Raw genomic sequence first — 24,329 nt, 5'->3', positions numbered from 1 at the left:
CTTCTTAGATAAGAAAAAAATTAAATTTTCAGACGATGCCTGAACGACATCTTGTGCACCATCTTGAAAACAGAGGGCTAATGGTTGACCCATACTTATCTTCGTCATTTAGTGACTTTCATTTTTTTTTTGGAAATTACTCCTAAATGTTAAGTACCTACCATGGCAACAGCCTCCTCTACCTCTCGTCCAACCCCGTCGAAATAGCTCGTCTTCCTTCCGTTAAAGGAGCTTGACAACAAGTACAGAATTACGGAAAGACGAGTAAGAAATTTGGTTATAAGTATTTGAGCAACGTTACAAAGCAAAACATGCTATTATTCTGCATATCCACGACAGTCGGGTGTACGTAACCGGAACTACCCAGATTCATATCTGGCCAAAGACTGTCACTCCAGCAATACTCCCCAAAAACTCTTTTGGGAATTCTTATGCTGTTGCAACAAAAACAACGACGAAGTAAACATCCCTATGTTATTTTTTGGTTTCCTACTTATTTGTTGTTCATGGCAATGTACAAATATATGTACATATGTAGTACATATTATATACTTAAATATATCAGATATGGATTCATTTAAATTTGGATCAAACCTTAGAAACTCAGGCAAGGTACTTAAAATACATAGTTTAGAATTTGAACACACTTCATGCATAAACAATTTTAGTTACTAATTTGTATATAGTGCAATTAAAAGTCAAGTTTTTCAACCGGCAGAGGACATTAGATACCTATGTGCTTATAAACAATGCCACTTTTTGATGAATAAATTAGAATATGTTCAAAATTTGTTCCGTAAACCGTTGTACTTGGAGAAATTTGTACATATGTATGCATGAACTTAAGTATACTTTGGTATATGTAGATGTATGTATATACATATATATATACATATATATATATGTACATACCAAAACAATAATACTTAATAGGTAGACCTAAGTATTGCATGCATACATACATACGTATGTATATACATAAACCCATTCTTTTATGCAGTAAAAAGAACAAAACTTTAAGAAAGAAACTTTAAAATGCTAGTGTATTTTATCTTAAAATAAAATTATGTATGGTCTAATATGAAAGGCATAATGATCTACTCACTTATGGGATGCTTGCAGGGATTGGTTATAAAAATTTCTTGAAAGTATGGACTACATATCGCAAGTACAATTTTATGTGCGTGCAGCAATTTTCCATCGCAGGCAAGTGTGACATCAACCAAATCCCCTCGATCATATAAGTTTTGAAATCCACTAGCAATATTGTCCTGGAAATTCTTCCAGCAGAGCTTGAACTCGTCGTCCATCACTGCAACGGAGCCCTAACCACGGCAGTAGTGGTTAGTAAAATTAATTTATTCTTTGTATCGATTTTCCAGTTCCAATAGTTTAGTTTTTGACTAACTTTTGCCGTAGTGCAAGGTATGTAAATAATTTTTAACCCCAAAAACTTAAATGCAATTGGTCAAATCACCAGTTAAGCAGATTCTGATGTTATTTTTTAATTTTTATTTTACATGCGTTTTTTGCTTTTCGTTTATTTTTCTTTCGATTTCATTACGCTGACATTTACAACAAAACGTCAAGCACGGATAAATTGCCTAAATAAAAGATACACTTGAAAGATACGCGAATATATGTATGAGATATGTGGCGAAAAGAAGTTCGAAATCAAAACAAAACAAATGCCGATTTACGAAATCACTATTGCATTGCCTTTGCGAAGTCTTTGAATAATTAGTTAAATTCTGCGTAGCGATGAACAACACAACCTGCTGCTTAGCGATTGTTCTTTTAATATCTATAACTCAGCCGACAGTTTTCCAAACACTAATCTGAAATCTATGAATGAATGCGATTTTCATTGCTACTTAGGGGCGGACAAGGCAAAAGCGCATGTAAAAAAACAACAACAGGGTTGCAATAATAAGTGAGTAAGATAAGTAAAATACCGAATTAAACACAACACTTGTATAAACAATTTTTTACCCCGTGTGCACTATTGCAGTAGGATATACGATTGAACTTAGAACAAAATATGGTAGTAGTGCACTTTAGCTTGACAAGGCCAAAAATTGACGAAAATTTTCGAGGGTTTCGATGGGTTTTAACGCCAATAATAATAATCCATGAACGGTAATTAATTTTTTAATTAATAAAAGAGTTATTTGCAAAAAACACGTCCACTTTTCGCACTTTGTTTTCTCCTTAAATGCTGAAGTATATGTATATGCGTACTTAGTTTTAAAATGTCTTCCCTTTAAGGGAAATTTTATTACGATTTTGATTTTCGTTATCACTTTAAGATAACATTTCAGAATTCTATCAGTTATGATATAAATAATTATGCGTTTAAATTGCTAGACCAAATTGCATAATCATAGCTATCCGGGGAACTGCTATAATAATCTGTTGGATATGCATAGTATATATTTTACCAAAAATTGACTTACAAAATCACAATTATTGAAAGCTACCGCTAATATTTTCCAATAAATTTGAAACGAAGAGTCAAATCCAAAACGAAACCGAGGTACTTTTTCACAAAATTGTGTGCTCCATTTTTTATTCCATTTTGCCCAGAACTGTAAAGGCACGTTCACATAGAACTTTGGCGTTGCGTTGTCGCTGGCGTTGCTTCAACAGCTGACTATGAATACATGAATTCAAATGCAGCCGTCCACATAGCCAAAATTCGACAACGCTCATGCCAACACAAAACAAAGAGATAGCCAACACTCTACTTATCGCGTGCGTCGCTCGTCAGCTGTGGCAAATAAATAAAAATATGTGACATATTTTTCCTTTAAATGAAGAGAAAGAAAAAGAAATACGGCCACCTTTGGCACGTACAGCTGCCATCGCCCAGCAGAGCGTTAGAAATAAATCTATCGCTAAGAAACGCTGCTGAGCGAAATTCCTGTTCAATTTCATATACTTGCGGATGTTCTAATTTTGACAATGCGAATTTCGCTGTGTGTGGTGCCATTCGCGGACCGCTAACAGCTAGGTTATGCCAGACTTAGACTTGACTTGACTTACCCAGAAACTTAGACGCGATTACTCAGCGTATCACCTATTACATTTTCTCTTTGTTTTCATTCTCAGCACTTGTATTTGTACACGTGAAATTGTAAACGTTTAATTTGTTTTTACACCAAAATTAATACAAAATTACCATAATAAATAATAAATGTATTCACGTGAATCAACTCGTTATTGTTTTTATTTTATTTTCTGTCTTTTTGAAGATTTGTTTTTCGATTACCAGATGAATAGCTAAGGAAAACATTTTTTTAGTACTTGAACTTTGATGGACTTGGGCAAGCCTAGGATATTGACCAAAAATTTTCACATTTCACACTGATATTTTTTAGAGCATAATGGGCCATATTTTTGCTATTACCAATCAGAATTCGTCGGCCGCTGTGGTGTAGTGGTAAGCAGTGCGTGCTTTCACCCATCAGCACCTGGGTTCAAGCCCTGGTCAAAGCAACATCGCAAAAAAAATATAGAAACAGGTTTTTTCTTAACAGCGGTCGTCCCTCGGCAGGCAATGGTAAACCTCCGAGTGTATTTCTGCCATGAAAAAACAGCTTCTCATAAAAATACTGTAGGTCCCTCCGCTTTGTGTGACAACATCAAGGCACACGCCACAAGTCGGAGGAGAAGCTCGGCCAAACACTAACATATGTGTAAGTGCCAATCTATTATTATTATAATCAGAATTCTAAAAAAAAGCGGATTTTCGGCCCACGCTACTGTGTATGTATACGCGGATATGTTAATAACGCAAAACAGGCGATAATTTGACGTGCTCACAAGAGGAAGCATGGCTTCTACCGCTATCACCTGTAGTTGGAACACCTTGATTCTGTTGAAGCCAAGCTTTTGGTTCTTTAAATACATGGTGTAATAATAACAAGGTGTTGTTAGTAGCAACGTGTTTGTTTTAATTTTGACAAGCTCGCCATGCTTATTTTCAGTGCTGCCGATCATAATTTTTATACTACTATTCTTTGGAAAACGGTATCTAAAACACTCCATTTTAGTAATTTTTTTATCGCATTTTTTCAGAACTTGGTGTTTTCAGAACGATATCAATATTTAAGATTGCTGGATTTGTATTAGCTTTGTCCTCAAAATCTACAAAAATATTACTGACAAGTTACTGGATAATTTGTAAAAGAACACAACTAATAATTGAACTGTGTAAAAGCAGTCTAAAGGTCTGATTATGCATACTTCGTACAAAAATTTGTTCCAGTGTAATAGAAATGTAACTTAAGAAAATTTAAAGCAAAATCTAAACTCAACAGATCGCTAGGTTTTTAAAGGTTCTGTCTATTTCTGGATAATGGAATACATACAAAGTACATACGAAATTATAGTTTAAAGTTTATGCGAAGTTATGCGACGTATGTATAATCAGACCATTAGTTTTATGAAAAAAAAATCTCTGAAAATATATCTAAAATTATAATGTATCAATTCTAATTGGAATAGATAAGATGTAACATATCCAATAGCCATTCACTTTAACCCCTTCTTGCTCAATGACTACAAATGACAGATTTCGTGCTCTAAAGCAACATATGAAAATATTAACATATACATGTTTCGATGGTTTACTGTTTCGAAGTTGTATATCTTTTCGCGTTTTTTAGTAATATAGCATTATGTGCAAATACCATACAAAAAGTATCAATACTACGAAAGTTAAAAGTTAAATTGCCGGAATGTTAACAGTCAAATCAGGTACATCTAGCAGGGTTAATTCACATAGCTCAACAATCTTATCATTTGAGTTTTAAATTTCATTATTAGTTTCTAAATGTATTGGAAAGTTGTTAACAAATGGCTCTTAGTTTATCGTTGACCGCTGCTAGTGATTGGGAGACCTAGTTATTTGCTCACTTTACATTTGAAAATGGGTGGCTGCTGTAGTAAGTTATTAAATTGCCTATCTAATTGTTTTAAGATTAATAAATCTTAACTTTGAGGTACACGAAAATCCGTCGATCTACCGCCTGTGCCAGCACCAACTGGTAATCCCTACCTTCAAGACTACCCTAATGCTGGTAAAAGTGTTACTGAGAACACGGGGCAAAATGTTGGCAAAACAAACATGGCATTGGAAACGGATTAATAATAGCAAAAATACTTTCTAGATGTTAAGCTTAAGATTTAAATATAGATCTTACACCTAGGTAGTACATGCAGACATACATATGCATGTAATTGTAAAATTTTTTTGTTAAGCATTTCAAATGCAGTTCAACTCTGTTAAACAACGCCACAGACCAAAATTTGCTTGGCATATATTTTTTATCAAGAAATACCTACACTCTTATCAAAATTTATTTATGAGTACTACGTATGTATGTATGCATGTCTAAACCTTTATGTGTTTGAACATTTTTATATGCGTGAGTAATATATATTGTTAAACTGGTTAACCTTTTGTTGCAATGGCGATATTTCCAAATACATATATGTAAGTATGTATGAAATAATTTTATCATAAGAGTTTTCGATTTCGTTTTCTTAAGGGAACATAAGGAATCTTCTCACCGAGCATGATACTTGGCAAATCGGTGCTCGATAGTTTTTCACAAAAGTGTATTTTAGTGGAGTTATCTTTTTATTGGTTTTCCGTCTACCAAGGAAAATTAAAATGGTGCTCGGCGGTTTGATTAAATCGCTTGTGTTGTGTATGGCACAATCGCTTCAATTGCATAAAAAATTTAACAGAGAGGAGAGAAAAATTGAAGAAGACCAAACTTTTTTACTTTCCTGTACAACCCGGACGGGATCCGGTCATTAGAGAATAAGCGAAAAATTTGCTCTCAAAACTTTAGCAATGTCCAGAAGTACGGGAGCGCAAAAAACTAGATTTCGTGCCCAAAATTTGAGAAATGAGTGAGTAGTTTTTGTTATCGAGACTCAAAAGCGCCCCAAAACCGCCTTGTTAAATACACCTTGACAAAATACATGCGATTTTTGTTTTTGTATTGATGCTATTACCTAGTATGAATACGCCTTGGGTAATAACAACCATGAACCAAGTAACCAAGCAAGGCGAATTTATACAAGGTGATGTTGATGGCGAATTAAATTTTCACCGCGGTACTACTGAATGTCAAAATGATGTGTTTGTTGTAAAGAAGGCGAAATCATTTTACAACAAACACATAATTTTGACATTAAGACGTACCTCGGCGAAAATCTAAATTCGCCATCAACACCAACTTGTATAAATTCGCCTTGTAACCAAGTCACGTAATCGGAAAGGAATGAAAAATCATAAATTTCTGGGCGTTCTTGACCTCTTGTACCTGAGCAGAGTAAACGCAGATGTACCTAACGAGTGCCCGCCATGTGGAGAGACATCCCAAAACTCGAGACACCTCGCCGCATGCCCAATGAATCTCACTCTACTAACGCCTCGTCGAAGCTGGTCTTCCGTTAGAAGAGTTTGACGACAACGATTGAGGGACTAACCGATCTGGGCGGGGTTGTTGTGCCCGCTGAAACATAAATAAATAATAAACATAGGAAAATTTATGAAAAATTGAAGTCTTGTAAGATGTTACCTTCTTTACCCTAAATATACCAATAAAATACAAAAGAGGGCAGACCTCGTCCTCTTTGCAATTTTTTCTAGCTCAATACTCCGTATTCTGCACTTCTTTCAGGTCGATTTTTGTCGACTGGAAAATCGTCTAAGATATCGACTAACCAAAGCATTTGCATTTCACGATCGAATTGCCTTTCACACGGGTCGATTTTGGTTGAACGACAAAATTCGACTAGAAAATTGACCCGTGTAAAATCAGCTTAAGAAATCTACAAGGCAAAGCATTTGCATCTTAGGGCTCTGTCACACGGTCAGTATTTATTGACGTGATGCAAATATCGCGATATTTATTGACGGTGTAGCATGCAGTATTGATGGATCGATCAATAAATACTAACCGTGGCCCATAGGATGAATTGTATGAAAATGCACGAAGCATGCCACATAGATCGTAATATAATATAATAAAATTTAATTACATTGCTTATAATTTCAAAACTAATAGCCTTAAAAAAAAAGTAGATTTATAGAGCTTTACAAATGTATAAATTGATATATTTTTCCATTTATAAACCTTTTATAAATCTACTTTATTTTTTATGAATAAGGCCATAAATATATAAAATCCACAGCAATTTTGGCTAGTAAAAAAGCAGTACAAAATTGTTTTATTGGCATCCATTGTGGCATACCTTTTGGATCTGACGCTTTGCTGGCAAAGTTGTAAATTTCACGCAAACCACGAAGTTTTATCTGGCATCAGCTTTATTATGCATATAGCTTAATTTAAGATGCGCATTGAACACTGCCACCTTTATACATTCTTATTGGACTCCGAAAGTTTTAAAAAATCTCGTCGATTTTTCTTAATAATAATATAAAGTAATATTATTAAGTTTAAATAATTAGCGAATGATTATATCTCAAATGTTGTATTGATCAGTATTTAGAGTTAACTTCAGAATTATTGAATAAGCTTAAAAACATTGCCTGCCGTGCCTATATTTGCACTAATAAATCGAACTCATTACCGGCAGGTATTGCCAGTTGCTTGTGCAGTTTATTTGTGGTCGGACGTGTATTCCAGCGACTTATTGCTTTTTTGTCATCAAGATTATACCTTTATAATAATGGCTGGTAAGTAGATCGAGTCCAAAATCATATTAAAGCATTACATAACTGAGGTTAATAAGATTTTCATAATTAAAATCTTATCATAGATGCAGGTGCCAATCCTTTTGCGCAGTTTCAGAAGTCGTTTGCATTAAATGGAATCACATATAAATACTTCGATCTAGCTTCAATTGATCCAAAATACAGTGAGTACCTTCATTCACGTTAGAGATTGCAAAGTAATCCAAGAAACTTGTATGCATATATACGTACATATGCATGCACATGCATAGTACGTACCCCCAATTTCAGGTTTTTTAAGTATGTACATATATGCTAATTTGTATGTCAACGGCCTGTATATAAAATGACATAGTCGGAATGCACCTTTGTACCGCATAAGCAAACATCGCTGGAAAATAGATATCGACTCTTCTTTCTCACTTTCAAATCGGCATATTACAACGCTTTTATAATTTTTACATAAATACGTTAGCATATAATACATAATAATTCTATGTAGCGTGTTTGTATGGGCATACATATGGGAATCATCTCATAATAATTGGTAGTGATAAGCTGATTGAATGCAATCATGCTTCTAAAGGTCTAGTGGGGTAGTTGTGTATAAAAAAAAATAAGTACATAGGCTAAACGCGCCACTTTTAAAGTTGTTATCGCGCTGAGAAGCCAAAAAGAAAAAATACTACATTCATATATATGTATTTTATAATCTTCTCTGATAAAAAGACTGCAAGTATGCCAATAACAATACTAAATGCTGCATATATTTTGAACTAGTGGTGTCAAAATATGCAGAAAATTGTGATCCCCGGAATTTCGGGATATCTTTTAAATAATACCGGGATCCCGGGATTCACATTGACACGTAACTTTTATGAATATGAGTAAAAATTTAATATCTGAAAGCATTTAAACATACCATGAAATAAAACTATTAAAAATTTACGACAAACTGATTGTAAAATTCACATATTTATTAATACAGGCTAATTTTTACGTAATCCATTGTTTAAATTGTAATTAAAAAAACATATGATTGAGGTACGCATAAATCACAAATAACAATGTTAATACCAAGGCGAATTAAAATTAGTTGGGTGTACAAGTACTTATTATCAATTCGATATTTTAAATTTTTCGGGATGCCGGGATTTGCTTGCATTAATTTTCGGGACCTAGAAAATACCGGGATCCCCGGGGTTGGCATATCTGGTGTAAACATGTTACCTTTGTACAAAAAAAAAAATATAAATAAATATGTATAAGGGATATAAAGAAATGTAACACATATTCTATTTATTATTTTTAAATCTTTCTCTTAAAAGACTTACGTACTGTAAATCTATTATATTTCCTATGTATACTGAAATTTATCAGATCAGTTGCCATACTCTATTCGTGTACTCTTGGAATCGGCAGTCAGAAACTGTGATAATTTCTACGTGCTCGAGAAAGATGTGCAAAATATTTTGGCTTGGACACCTGAACTAAAGCAGGGGCACAATGATGTGGAGGTTTCTTTCAAACCCGCTCGTGTTATACTCCAGGTAAAATACGTTTTTTTTTTACTCACATTCAAGTATATATTCACATACGCGTGAATTTATTAGGATTTTACTGGTGTGCCTGCTGTCGTCGACTTTGCAGCAATGCGCGATGCAGTTTTAAAACTTGGTGGCGATCCTCAGAAAATTAATCCCATTTGCCCAGCTGACTTAGTAATTGATCACTCGGTGCAAGTGGATTTCACCAGGAGGTGTGTATATTAGATTTTATCTTTACTTATCATCGTAAAATGCAAGCTACTTACAGTCCCGATGCCGTAACAAAGAACCAAAATTTAGAATTTGAACGTAACCAGGAGCGTTTTACATTCCTAAAGGTATGTAAATATATAAAACGTTGTTAATTTTATTTTTCCTGTTCTTTATTATTAGTGGGGTGCACGAGCTTTCAATAATATGTTGATTGTTCCACCTGGTTCTGGTATAGTGCATCAGGTGAATTTGGAATACCTCGGCCGTGTGGTATTCGAAGAAGGCATTGGTAATACCAAATTGCTTTATCCAGACAGCGTTGTCGGAACGGACTCTCATACACCGATGATAAACGGGTTGGGTGTACTTGGCTGGGGAGTTGGGGGTAAGCTTTTCAACATTTTAAATTAAAAGCACAAAAAAGTCGCTAAAGTATACACCCATTAAAGGAATCGAAGCAGAGGCTGTTATGCTGGGTCAATCGATTTCCATGTTGCTCCCGGAAGTGGTTGGTTACAAACTCGTTGGCAAATTAGGGCCACTTGTTACATCCACTGATTTAGTATTGACAATTACAAAAAATCTGCGACAAGTTGGTGTAGTTGGAAAATTCGTCGAATTTTATGGTCCTGGTGTTGCAGAGTTAAGTATTGCAGATCGTGCTACTATTGGTAATATGTCTCCAGAAAATGGAGCAACTGTAAGCTTCTTTCCAATCGACGAAAATACGTTGGCTTACTTGAGACAAACCAGTACGTAAAGTTTAAAAAAGGACTAACATTCGAAGTCATAAATAATATCATTTCTATTTACAGATCGGTCAGAAGAAAAGATAGAAGTTATTCGACAATATCTAAAAGAGACAGGACAATTGCGGGATTACTCCGATGCCTCACAAGATCCCAACTACTCACAAACTCTAACTCTTGACCTATCGACGGTTGTAACATCGGTTTCTGGCCCAAAGCGGCCACATGACCGCGTTGCAGTGACAGATATGAAGGGAGATTTCCAAGCATGCCTTTTAAATCCTGTAAGTTTTAAATGCAACCAACACAAGATATACAAAGAAAGTTCCATGTCTATTATATATTATGTGTGCTAAAATTTATTTTATTTTATGCATGCCTTAACTGGTCTCTAACATAAGATAATTAGGAATATTAGAGGGATTCTCGAAGTATTGCAGAACTTTTGCACGATACACGGATTCCACAGTAAAATCGGATTTCCTACGGAAAAGCTTTGCAAACCATGCACCGCGCAAGGACCTTTCAAGGCTTCGAGAATCCCTCTATTTCCTCAAAAAAATGACTAAGAAGGGCTTTTAGTTAGAATTTTTGCTTATAATATTGAAGTAGGTTACACAGAAAACATCTTTTTCCATACTGTAAATTTGTTAGATGAGATGGTATTCTATCTGTAAATTTGCAGGTCGGTTTCAAGGGATTTGCAATCGCACCAGATGCTTTATCCGCCTCTGGTCAATTCCAGTGGGATGATGCCAAATCCTACACCATTCGTCATGGATCTGTTGTGATCGCCGCAATAACATCTTGTACAAATACTTCCAACCCATCAGTGATGTTAGGAGCTGGTCTCCTAGCCAAAAAAGCAGTGGAGAAGGGTCTCTCGGTAATGCCTTACATAAAAACTTCATTGTCACCTGGATCAGGTGTCGTAACTTATTATCTTCAAGAATCTGGTGTTGTTCCCTACTTACAAAAACTTGGTTTCGATATTGTCGGCTACGGCTGTATGACATGTATCGGTAACTCAGGACCATTAGACGACAATGTGGTAAATACAATTGAAAAGAACGGTTTGGTATGCTGTGGCGTATTGTCGGGCAACCGAAACTTTGAGGGCCGTATTCATCCTAATACGCGCGCTAACTACCTGGCCAGTCCCCTGCTTGTGATTGCTTATGCTATAGCTGGGCGCGTGGACATAGACTTCGAAACTGAGCCGTTAGGCGCAGGTCCAAATGGCGAAACGGTGTTTCTGCGCGATATTTGGCCAACCCGTAATGAAATTCAGGAAGTGGAGAGCAAACACGTCATTCCCGCTATGTTTAAGGAAGTATACAGTAAAATAACATTAGGCTCTGAAGACTGGCAGAGGATTGAGGTGGCAGAAAGCAAATTGTATCCTTGGAATAGTGAGTCCACATACATTAAGCACCCTCCATTCTTCGAAGGTATGACACGCGAATTACCGCCACTAAAGAGCATAAAAAATGCGCGATGCTTGCTGTTTTTGGGCGATTCAGTTACAACTGATCACATTTCACCGGCCGGCTCTATTGCCAGAAATTCGCCAGCTGCTCGTTATCTATCCGAACGTGGCTTGACTCCACGCGACTTCAATTCCTATGGCTCAAGACGTGGCAATGATGCTGTAATGGCTCGTGGTACTTTCGCTAACATTCGATTGGTTAATAAACTGGTGAGCAAGCCTGGTCCACGCACTATTCATGCGCCAACTAACGAGGAAATGGATGTGTTCGATTGTGCTGATCGGTGAGTCAAGTTTAGAGTTATAATTCTAGAATATCAACATATGTATGTATATGTATGCATTAATTATATATATTTGCTTTGTTTAGCTATCGCGAAGATGGCACACCTCTAGTGCTGATAGCAGGCAAGGATTACGGTAGTGGTTCCAGTCGCGACTGGGCTGCTAAAGGACCATTGCTATTGGGTATCAAGGCAGTTATAGCTGAGTCATACGAGCGTATCCATCGCTCTAACTTAGTTGGCATGGGTATGATACCTTTGCAATTTTTGCCAGGCCAAAACGCAGATTCTCTCAATCTAAACGGACGTGAAGTGTATAATATTTCAATACCAGACACCGGACTGAAGCCTGGACAGAAGATTCAAGTAGAGGTTTGTAGCTGCTTTAACTCTTCTAACAGTTCACTCTTATAATGCATTATTTATCTTTGTAAATTTAGGCAAATGGCACTGTTTTCGAAACAATTTTACGTTTCGATACTGAAGTCGACATAACCTACTACAAAAACGGAGGTATACTTAATTATATGATTCGAAAGATGTTTGCTTAGAGGATTAAAAATTGAGTGTTAGACTCAAGTGCAACTTGTAGTCTGAAAGACATTTCGTAAAATTGTTATAAATGGTTTTTAATTTACAGTTCTATATAGATTACAAAGTAATATAGCATTATGGTTGAAAAGGGTAAATATGCGTTATTTTAAAGAAAATATATGTTATATGTTAAACATATAAACACGTTCAAAGAGGCATTTTCACTATCAGATTACGGAAGTACATTACATAATGAGGCGACATGTTCTAGTAATAATTCAGTGATATCGAGCGATAAGCATGATAAGCAAAACCGCGTATCACGATAATGAAAAACCGCGTATGTGAGGTTGCATAAATTATTTTCTAGAAAGTAAAAAGACGCACATTTCAAAATGGTTCTCTTTTTTTTATAAAGCAATCACATTTGTGGCTAGCATAAGGACGATTGGATAAGGAGCAAATCTAATTTTTGGCAGCAAATGTCAGTAACGCGGTTTTGTACTTTAAACGACGACGTGTACATATATGTTTTTTCATATGGAACGTCGCCTCTTAGATCATAGTACTATGAATATATGAAGCATAAGATGGAACGTCGTCTTCACTGCCGCTTATTTCCCGGGAGGCAATAGAACATTCCCCTGATGGGGGTATAGAAGCTTACAGACCACTGCCGAAAGAAGGGACTGCATCTAATCATGGGTTGCGATGCAGCGCATCATGAGGAGTGGGGTAGCTCGGATACCAACAGCAGGGGCCATTGCAGATTGAGAAGTCACCTACACAAATTCGGGATCTGGTCCACTGATTCATGCCGTTTCTGTGGACCGCTGAAACTTCTGAGCACATAATCCTCGAATGCGACGCAGTGGAGAGGAGACGAGAAAAATACCGACGGTGAATAACCCCAAAATACTCGGAGTAACCTTCGACAGTTCGCTCTTCTTCTCGGCGCGTACAACCGCATTTGTCAACAAAGTACAAAACCGCAACAAGGTCCTCAAGTCGCTAGCCGGCAGCGCCTGAGGCAAAAAGACAAAGAAACGTTGCTGGCAACGTACAAGGAAATTGGACGGCCCGTTCAGACCTATGCAGCGGTCGTGTGGTCACCGGGGACTAGTAGGACGCACTGGATGAAGCTGCGGACTTGCCGGAACACGGACAGCACGACAAGGCCCATATACTCCCCGTTAAGGAGCATAACACAATGCTCTGCAGCAGTTTGTAGTTGGGAGCTAAAGACGTGGTCACCCAAACAGACAACTGCTTGCAGAAGAGCCCTAGCCCAGGCATGTCAGGATGTTCATCAAACAACCTGTGGACCCGACAGCTTATCGACAGGCCTTAAACGGCATTCACAGAGAAGCAGTCTCGAGTTATGCAGACTTTCGATCTGTGAATGCCGTTCTGGGCATACAACCACCATACGTGGACGAGATAGAACTTCGTCTGCCTCGGGAGACTCGAACCACAATAGCCCAACTGCGCTCTGGTTACTGTAGCAGGTTGAACTCATACCTGAGCGGAATAAACGAAGATACTCTAAACGAATACCTGGCATGTGGAGAGGAGCTCCATGACTCACAGCATCTTCGCATGCACGCTTCCTGGGGCTACCGCCAGTAGAGCTTGACGCCAACGATTGAGGGACTTACCGATCTGGGCGGGGTTGTTGTAGCCGCTACAACAACAACATAACCAGGGCTCGAATTATCACATACGATATCGTCACGTTATCTATATCAGATAACAAAAAAAAAAGTTTACAAGTTTCCACAAAGTTCACAAAAACTAACTAAACTTAAAACATTTCGATTTTTTAACTAGATTTCTTAGAAAGATTTAGAGTATGCAGTTTTATTGCCCATATAACGCATGAACAAAAATTACTTTTATATGGAAGAAAATGTGCAACACCCTCCACAAAAAAAAATCTAAAAAGTCGACTTGAAACTTGCACTTTTTTATACTAAAAATGAATGGGTTATAAAACTGCATTCTGGAAATCTTTCAAGGAAATCTAATTGAAAAAATCGAAACTTTGATGCAATTTATTTTAAGTTTGATTAGGTTTTATGAACTCTGTGCAAGCTTTGAAACTTTTATATTCATATGTGAGATCTGATATAGATCGAACCATATTTTAAATGAAAATTATTAACAGTAAATAAATAAAGACAATAGCATCTTTTTTTTTTAAATATGGGTCGATCTGTATCAGAAACCGCATAAATAAAAGTTTGGTAGCTTGCACAAAGATCACACAAATTATTTAAACTTGAAAAATTTTCATCGAAATTTCGATTTTTTAAATTAGATTTCTATGAAAGATTTTGAGTATGCAATTTTGTAGCCCATTCAATTTCAGTAGTAAAATGCTAGTTCGAAGTCGCTAAAAATTACCGTTATTGCTTAGAATTTTTTTGTCGAGGGTGGGGACATTTTCGTTCATACAACGCAGGAACCAAATTTATTTTTATATCGTACTAAAATTTATTTATTTTTGGTCCAACGTTTTCACCACAATTCACGTTGAAGTTTGGTTTTGTGGTCAACAGAAAGCTCATCCTCTATTGCCGTCTTAAATAACCTAACGAAATCGTTATGTCCGTGAAGAAGTTCTTGCGACAACAATGATCCGGTACGATGATGAATCGCCCTTGAATCTGTATCTGGCCATTTCAAAGTGGGGGAGTATCATTGGTCCACAGAAGTCCAATATACATAGACTTATTTCAGACGAAATACCATAAATGTCTTACAATTTTATTTGTAGGCATTCATCAAGAATTGTCTTTATTCTGTTTAGTCGCCGTAAATCAAAGGCCGCAATGATTATGGTGGTAGATTTAACGGTGGTAATTTGACTTTGATGCCTGGTGTATCCGAATGACTTCACTTGACGATTTTTAGCAATAACTCGACGCCAGCGCCACCTTGCGGATCATTTAGCAATAGGTCTGACCCTACCGTTACCAATATTTAAGTCGATTATGAGGCAAATCGGATCAAAAATGCGATTTTTAGTAATAATTCGACTCTAGAGCTACTGTCGAGCAATTTTTTTTTTGCTGCAATATTTCCCTTCGCGTTACCAATACATATTTTTAATTTTACCCAGATCAGATCGTAAAGAAAATTTTTAGTATAACTCGACTACAGCGCCGCCTGGCGTTTTCAGTTGTGAAATCCACTATAGAGGAACCCAGTAAAACACGTAAAAAATTTCATTAAAATCATTTCGTTCGTTTAAGAGGAGCTCACTCACAAACACACGTACCGAAGAATTCTATATATATTTGCAGAAAGGTAAAAGTTTCAGTATTTTTAGAAGTTCCAGGACTCTACCACTCTACTCCAGCGGTGATATGGAAATGAGTTTTATGGCGCATCCCGTACATCGCTATGTTTATCGCGATCCGGCCGTGATCTAAGCGTTGTAAAAAAAATTTAGGTATAAAAGTTGTGAAGAATGAAATTCTCGACAACTTTGGAATTTCAATATGCTATGTATTTTCAACAGAAATTGTCAAAAAAATGGCGAAAACCGTGACGATGTAATGTTAATTTAATAATTTTTTACAATGAAACATTTTTCATTTTTTTTTTAAAACCTTCTTATACCTTATACCCAAATGTGGGAAATTAAATTCTCTACATATTTCTATTTAACCATTTTTTACGAGAAATACAAAATATGGCGGAATGTTGCCAAATGAAATTTAGGGGCAAGACTGCGGATCCATGATCTACGTATCAAATAGAAGTAACTGCAATCGCCTTGGGTACACATTAGGGTGTTCGATTATTCGCTTGTTTTCCAAAACCGGGTTTCGAGTTATTCGAAAAGTTGTAATTTGAAAAAAACGGAAAAACCGGCTTTATTTTACATAGTTTTCATACAGTTAAAATGTTTATGTTGGTATGAAGTCCTGACCAAAAATAAAAATAAAACTGTTAACATTATTAGAGAAATGTTGTAAATGTTTTTAAATATTTATTGCATTTTTTTTTGTTGACATTTTTCGGATTTGAATAGTGGCTCTTGTCGCCGTATCGTATTGCTACTTCGGAGGTTCATGGTTCAATTTCTGGTCCCAGCAACATCAAAAAAGGCAAACCTCCGAATGTACCGCTTCGGAGGTGGAGTACAATTGTAATCTCTCCATTTAGGGGTTTCCCTTAAGCTTGAAAAAGCCTTGGAAACTTCGAAAAACTCAAAAATTTTATTGAGGAGTCAAGATTTGTATGAAAATAATGCGAGCTGAAATACACATATATACATACATACACATGCAAATTTATACAAACCCTAGGAGCAGCGAAGTCAGCATTACTAGTTCTTGCCGATGTAAAAGCACACTTTGTCATGCAGTGATCATTGATGACATTCAAGCGACAGTATCTTGCAATGGACTTTTTATAAGTGACCGCTGTAAGATATTGTCTGTTATAAGTCTTTGATAGGAGTACACCTGCATGACATTGTCACCAGTGTCATAGTCAGCTATATGTCGTTTAAGATTCAAACGACGATGTCACTAAATCCTCATGTCACCGGTGGCCATTTTCGCTATTGGGATATTTCTGTTGCTTGAAAACTTTGCCATTGTTGTCAGTTTTCTTAAAGAAATAAAATTATTCCGGGGACAAAAGTATTGGTACACAATGTATGTATGTATGTACATTATGGGGCATCACCAGAAAAAGTTGTGGTTTTTCCACTGGAATCATAAATTTTATTATATTTTAAGATTACCACCAAAATGTTTCGGAAAAATGTTAAGATTCACGTGAGCTGGACCCTTTTCAAAATACCTCAAAAAATGTCGTTATATTAATTTGGTTGATAAAATAAAAAAATGATATGCAGACCTTTTAAGCTTAAGCTCTTCTATGATGTGAGGTAATTTTTAGAAACATTATATTAAAAAAACTAAATTTATTTATAATAAACTCGGTTTTTGGGGGTATTTTCAAATGGGTCCAGCTCACGGAAATTTTAATATTTTACCAAAATACTTCGGCGGAAGTCTTAAAATGTAGTAAATTTTGTAATTCTAATAGAAAACCGGTACCGATTTTTTTTTTGTGAGTGATGCACCCTAATGTCCCTTTATATTAAAACGAATCATAAATAATATTAACCACTTTGTTGGTATTCGCTTTTGTTTTAATCGACGGACCTTAGATGCCTCATGAGGCATGAGGCGTTGTAATGCCGGAAGGTAACGGAGTTTCAACTTTATAGCACTTTGTTTTCAAATTATCTCAAAATGTTTAAATAGTTAGTTTGGTCCATTGTTCCTTCAATTGCAACGGACAAGCAGTCCGATACCATGACTCCGCCACTGTCAGTAAATTTTTTTTTTTCAAACTTCTTCGGACGATAAAGTGCGCCTTTATGAAAAAAGTGATGAAACGTTTCCGAGTTATGCCGTAGTTAAGTCAGCCAACGTCCAAAAAAATGGTTATATGTATATGTAGAACGCTCTCTCATTGAAATCTTCTTCACTTACAACGCAGCACCCTAAAGAAAAGAAACGTAACAAAATTTTGCTGCTTCTGGCTACCCTGCAAACCATAGTTCCCGAAATCTTAACAAAATCTTTAGAAGTATCTCATTTCTGTAACGATTTTTTACAAATCTTCAATGAAAATTATATAAAAGGTTGACACGAACTAGTAAAGAAATTTCTGTACGAAAAAAAAAGAAAATTCTGAAAAAAATCTGCACGAAATTCTTCACATAGCAGCATTTTTTTCATTGCTTTACCGAATGGAAGTGTGCACAGTTTATTTCATTTTAGAAAATTCGTCAAAAAATCGGATGAGATCTTTACGAATTCTTTAAAATTTCTCTACATTTGAGAATACTCTGAAAAAATGGTTTGCAGGGTATTTAAGTGCATTCACATTATCTTACGCTGGGTAATTTTCGCCAAAGTAATGCTTAATAAGCAAAGGTTTTTAATTTTTATTTTAAATAGAATATTTCGATAACGGAGCTCATATTTTAATACTATGAGATAAACAAAGCCCAGTGATGAAAGAAAATATAAAACTTATTTTAACAAAACTGAACTTGGTGTATCTCATATATCAAAACGATTTCATTCGATAAAACTTTGATTAACATAAGACCATTGATTTTTGAAAATTTCCACGTAAACACATTGGATGCTTACAAAAGAGCTATCTAAAAGAAACAGCAACTGTGATATGCAGACACTTCAAAGAGAATAAAATCACGGCTACTATTTCCTTAGATAACTCGATATAATTGCAATTAAGTAGTTCACAGGTACATATATGCATATTTAAATGTTTTTATCTCTATCGCAATTGTTCGTCATCGTTCTTATTTTCACAGCGAAATGCATTGATGTTCTAGCTTTATGATCGCTAAATTTGCACTGTCATCATAAGCTAGCACACCAAAGCAATTAATTGTGAAATATCCTTTGTCCTAACCGCAATCGCTATCTATCACTTATCCGGGAAATATATGTATGTACATACATTTTTTACTCACTTTCACAAAAACGCTTTTAATGTTGCACTAGTCGATATTTTTCGAAAGGTATTTCCGTGCAAACTAAGTATGTATATAATGTTGCGGGTCATTTTATAAGCTCGTCTTTGACGTTCAATGCCCTCGCTCTGCTCAGGTTACCTACGAGTGCAAAATTTGTGTGCCAAAATATAGCATTTAGGTGAAAACAAATTAAAGCAACTTATGTATGTATACATATGTATGTATAAACATACTGGTATGTATGGAAATATTAAGGTAAAAATATAATGACAAATTCGGTTATAGCTTAAGAAAGCAGTTTTATGCTAAAGTCAGCATTATATTGATTTTAATCGGCATAGCAATTGCATACGACATTAACGCTTAAGGAACGTACATACATACATACATACATATGTATGTACGTATGCAGATATGTGGATGCATGGGTACACTAGGCATGTAACTTTTTTCTAAAATTAAATATACCTATGAGAAATTATGAAAAACAATTTCTCGTAGAAACGGTATTGAGTTCTCAAAAATCAATATGCGGGGGTAGTGAGAGCATTAACACTCTGAGTTTACTTGTTTTTGGACCCTAATGTACATAAACCCTGCGGCAACTTTGTGTACCAAATTTTGACAAAAAAACTTATTTTTGCTGTTTTTTTATCATTCCTCATCCTCTTCTCATAGGTACATTTAATTACACCTAAAAAAGTCATATGACTAATGTCGGGGTGCGGTCTTTTTAAGGAGCCTGAAATATCAAAACCTTAACTTTTTATTATTTTTTACAATATAATTGCTCTTTCGCCATGGGCTTTTATTAGAAATATATTCCGATTCGAGCTGATTGTTTCTGACTGTATACATTAAAGAAAATTATCACATGGTTATATGTATAGGGGCCCGTGATTTCAATCCAGGCCGAGTTTTCTCTCGAAAAATAATATATGCATGTATGTACTAGCGGACAAAAAAGCCAGGACACTTTAAAATATGTGACAATTTGGTATTATTAATATAAAATAAAAAATTATTCAACTTAGTCAAAAAATATATTTTTCATTAAGGCAATTCATATAAACGCGTTAATACCTGGTAACCATGTAAACCTCGTAAATTTACAGGATGTTGTATGGAAAACCGTGAACACCCAAATTATTTCTGTTGCTTTAAAAATACTACCCAAAACAACATTTACGTGAATTTTGTTTTTCCTTTAGGAAATTTTTGTATGTAGAACAAATTTTCTTTTTCATTTCTCGCTTTTATTTTTTTTTATAAACATTTTAGTTTTCTCTAGAGTTGCTTCCAAGTTGCTTAGTCCAATGATGAAACAGCGAATTCAGCTAAATATATTTTTATAATAAAAAGTCGAGGCATTCAAATGTCAGTAAGTTCATGAAATGTATAGAAATAAATGTGTTATTTAACGATTTGACTCGTTGTGCTGGTTTCATCCGTTGTAAATGCAGGGAAATGCTTTTCAATTAAAGGAATTAGGTTTTCCTATAAAACATGTGGTTATTTAATTCGAATTAAATTTCAAACTATTAAGGCCAGCATTCCAAAACTATGACAGCAAACATATATATATATACATATTGCATAACCAATAACGACCATAACTTTCTATACCACACTTCCGGAATTCAATATACAAATGCAGGTAGTAACTCAGCCAGTAATTCGATTGAACCCTTTCCATTCCTTAAGTACATATGTCAATGAACCCATGCTCAAGTAATCGTATATCATTTGTTCATGCTTTTAAACCAAACTTTGCCCAAAAAGTGTATATGTATGTATTTGGGTCATTTCCAAACAAAGTGTGCATGGAGGTATTTTTTAAGTTTGATAAATTTATCCTCTGAAATCGTTTACTGATGGGAAAATTTGGGCAGAATGTGAAACTGCTCTCAGGCTCTTAAAACTTAGTTTTTTCTCTTATTGTTGCATTTTTGTAAAATATTTTCCAGAATATTCTGGAAATATTTCACATTTGTTGTTTTTTTTTTAGCCGGCTTAAAAAAAATAGAAGGTTGTCTATTCCTTGGAAAATTTTTATTTTTTTTATATTTTTTTATGTATGTTATCGCATAACTTTGGACCACGTCAACCGATTTCGATAATTCTATCGGAAGGGCAGTGTCTCACAGGTGCTCCGATGTTAATTTGGTATAGATCCGATAATTAAATTATGAAGAAATTAACGGTACACCTAATTTGTATATAGTTGTGTTTTTTGCTTTAAAATTAGTTGTTTTTCTAAGAGTGCTATTTCACCAAAATATAAGAACTAGGAAATCATTGAAACTCCTGAAGTAATAAATAGACAATGGTAATTATTTAATTTTTGGTGGTTTTGCATAGGAAACTGGGTAACATTCGGGAAATATCAGACATTGAGTAACCGGTCCTTAAACTTCTTTTTGCATGTTAATTATCGAATAACCTGAGCGGGGACAAATATTTTTATGTCCGCAAAAGAAAACAATGCGGTTTGCATTAATAAAAAGCAGCTTTGTTGGTGGTTTATAATTTGGATCGTATCATGCTGTTTTCGAGTTTTCGTTTTTATCACTATAAAACAATTTAAAAAGGGGGACCGACAAAAATAGCAATTGGTTTGGAAATTACCCACGTACATATGAAGATATACAAGTTTATATGGGCATGTTCATCAGACCGTACCAGAAGAAAAGGTCGCTATTCATAGGCTGTCTAAAGTGTTTTTGTGAACAATTTCGAAAAAAGTACTACGTTCTAGTACTTACCCACCAGATTTATAGTTCATTTCCAGCAAGCCTTAACTGCAGTTTACGCCTATTGGAAAAAGGAGATTACAACTCCAAGGGGATAATTGCTTATATTAAGTAAAAGCAATCGAAATCAGAAAAGTGAGAAATAAACTTTTCTGATCACTGCAGTTAAGCTCTTGGTGGAAATAGGCTATTAAACCACACACTAATATCACACACACTAATATGGTGTTTACATAAGGCGACTTTACAGGCAATTTTTAATAAAAAGCAACAATGGCCTAGTGCGAGCGCATTTCAAGGAGCCTGACACTTTCTCCAACGAAATCTTCTTCACCACCTGGACGAAGGAGGTCAGGCTTCAACTAGACGTTAACGTTGACGCCACACTAATTCCCACAGTGAATAATCCGAAAATTTTAGGGGCCTGCTCTCCTTCTTCGCGCACACAACCGCAATTTTAAACAAAGTACAGAGCGGCAACAAGGTCCCAAAGTCGCTCGCCGGCAGCACCTGGGGCAAATACAAAGAAAGTTTGCTGGCAGCATACAAGAAAATTGGCCGGCCGGTTCTGAACAATGCTACGTTTAGTCGCCGGGGACTATTTGGACGCAGTGGATAAATATGCAACAGGCGTGAGCACCCTAACAGACTCTTGCTCAAGGAGGATTCTTCGCCCAGGCAAGTCAGAGGGAACCTATTCGTATACATTGACGAGTGATCAACGTTATTTATAGGGAGTCGGGTCACCACCTACCACGACTTTCGGCCTATGAATGCCGTGGTCGGAGCCCAATCACCACCTGTAGCAGACACGGAGCTTCAACTGCCAAGAGGTCCGCGTTACTCTGGCCTAGTTACAGTCTGGTTATTGTAGCCGTCTCAACAAGTAACGAAATCTAAGTTCGGGTGAAGCCGAACATTAAATACGTGGCGCAAGTATTAAATATAGTTTTTCACCTTTCTGAAAACTGCCGATCTATGGTAAGAAAGGAAATGGGAATACTATTTCTAACAATTTCGAGGGTGTGTTCAGTTATACTAAGGGCCGTGTTCTCAAGTAACCTGTAACTTTAAAGGTCACTTTATATTTAAAGGTTGCATTAAAATTTATGGTTGTGTCTAAAGTAAAGCACTTTGTTATCCGTTTTAAATTGGTTTACAACCAAGAAACATACATACGTCATAAACCGATAATAGAAATGTTTAACTGTAGACAAAGCTTTACTTTTAATCCAACCTTTAAATATAAAGTGAGCTTTATAATTCGATAATCTTGTATAGTTAGATGTAGGCGGTATCACGCCCACTTTCCAAAATTCTATAATAATGTTATTTATTTTTAAGGGTTTGTTGTTAGTATCAATTCTGAGTAAATTAGCGTCCTTAAATTCTGAAATATCGAAGTTTCAAGAATTTCTGAAATTTACCGTTATATGAAAATTGGGAGTAAGTTTTGTCCGATTTCAATAATTTTTAACGTTCCGCATTTATGTGGTAAGCGAAAATATCGTTCCAAGGTTGGTACGGTTACCCAGATATACATATGTACCTGGTCATAAGTGGGCGGTGCCACGCCCATTTTCCAAACTTTTATCATAAACGTGTTTTTGCTAAAGAATTATCACAAACATCAATTTTGAATAAATTAACTTCTGTATTTATTAATTTATCGACGATTTCGTATTTTTCTAAATTATCGTTATATGAGATGTGGGCGTGGTTATTGTCCGATTTTAAAAATTTTCAGCCGTTTGGTATGTTGTACCAAAGCTATCAACTGCGCCAAGTTTGGGAGAAATTGGTGTAGCGAATCATAAGTGGGCGTGGCTACATATTGTATTGTATTGTATTGTATTGTTCAGTAGTTACTAAAATATCGCTGCTTCCGTATTGCTGAAAACTACCGTTATATGGGAAGTGAGCATGGTTACAGACCGATTTCGCCCATTTTCAATACCAACCAACCTTGGGTAAAGGGCAATCTGCATACCAAATTTCGTTGAGATAAGTATCTCAATTTTTGCCGGACGGGCAGACAGACATGAATTAATCGACTTCCCTTTTCATTCTGATCATTTATGTATACATTTGTCTGTATCTATCTCGATTCGTTTTGGCTACTACAAACAAACGTTAACGTTATTGTGCACAAGTGCGCTCGGGTATAAAAATAATTTTCGTTGTTGAATCTAGGTGTCATCGAAAAATGTAAAAAACTAGGTTCGAAAAAAAACTTTTACGAATGACGAAATATAATTTTTATTTCCTCTCATAGTGAGTGTTTTTTTGCCATACATAAAAAGGTCTAATGTAAATATTTCAATATTTTACAGTGCCGGCCACTTGAATAGTGTCCTTTTTGATCCTCAGTATTCACAGTTTTTCTTTTGTTTATTTAATATTCATTATTATTTTTTTTATAAAAATATACATAGCAAAGACAAGTAAATACTATTTTTAAGCTTTATACAAAATTTTATAATTCAACAAATTTTCATTAAA

At 35.6% G+C, this 24,329-nt stretch overlaps 2 protein-coding genes and 1 long non-coding RNA gene across 4 annotated transcripts in view; 2 read left to right on the top strand and 1 right to left on the bottom strand.

The window, feature by feature from the left end:
- The window catches only part of LOC118737702 (la-related protein Larp4B-like), a 38,599-nt gene extending 36,738 nt beyond the window's left edge, over window positions 1-1,861 (bottom strand). For both annotated transcript variants that reach the window (XM_036468402.1, XM_036468403.1), the window contains exon 1: window positions 1,106-1,861. In XM_036468402.1, coding sequence (XP_036324295.1) covers window positions 1,106-1,310 — 205 coding nt within the window. In that variant the 5' untranslated portion in view covers window positions 1,311-1,861. The remainder of the gene's footprint in view (window positions 1-1,105) is intronic.
- Window positions 1,862-4,855: 2,994 nt separating this feature from the next.
- LOC118738503 lies at window positions 4,856-5,516 on the top strand. The gene is made up of 2 exons (XR_004992887.1): window positions 4,856-4,949; window positions 5,007-5,516. It is a non-coding gene; the product is annotated as an uncharacterized LOC118738503 (long non-coding RNA).
- Window positions 5,517-7,405: 1,889 nt separating this feature from the next.
- LOC118737701 (cytoplasmic aconitate hydratase-like) lies at window positions 7,406-12,764 on the top strand. The gene is made up of 11 exons (XM_036468401.1): window positions 7,406-7,720; window positions 7,804-7,902; window positions 9,098-9,267; window positions 9,331-9,476; window positions 9,533-9,602; window positions 9,658-9,862; window positions 9,927-10,229; window positions 10,293-10,510; window positions 10,912-11,999; window positions 12,086-12,371; window positions 12,440-12,764. The coding sequence occupies exons 1-11, from the start codon at window positions 7,714-7,716 to the stop codon at window positions 12,548-12,550; spliced, it is 2,703 nt and encodes a 900-aa protein (XP_036324294.1). The 5' UTR covers window positions 7,406-7,713; the 3' UTR covers window positions 12,551-12,764.
- The last annotated feature ends 11,565 nt before the right edge of the window (window positions 12,765-24,329 follow it).

The sequence above is a fragment of the Rhagoletis pomonella genome, unplaced genomic scaffold (genome assembly GCF_013731165.1).
Source record: "Rhagoletis pomonella isolate Grant_MI unplaced genomic scaffold, Rhpom_1.0 Rhpom_scaffold_00004, whole genome shotgun sequence".
Classification (NCBI taxonomy): domain Eukaryota; kingdom Metazoa; phylum Arthropoda; class Insecta; order Diptera; family Tephritidae; genus Rhagoletis; species Rhagoletis pomonella.
Note: the sequence above shows the minus strand (reverse complement) of the source record. Positions and strands in the feature narration are given on the sequence as shown.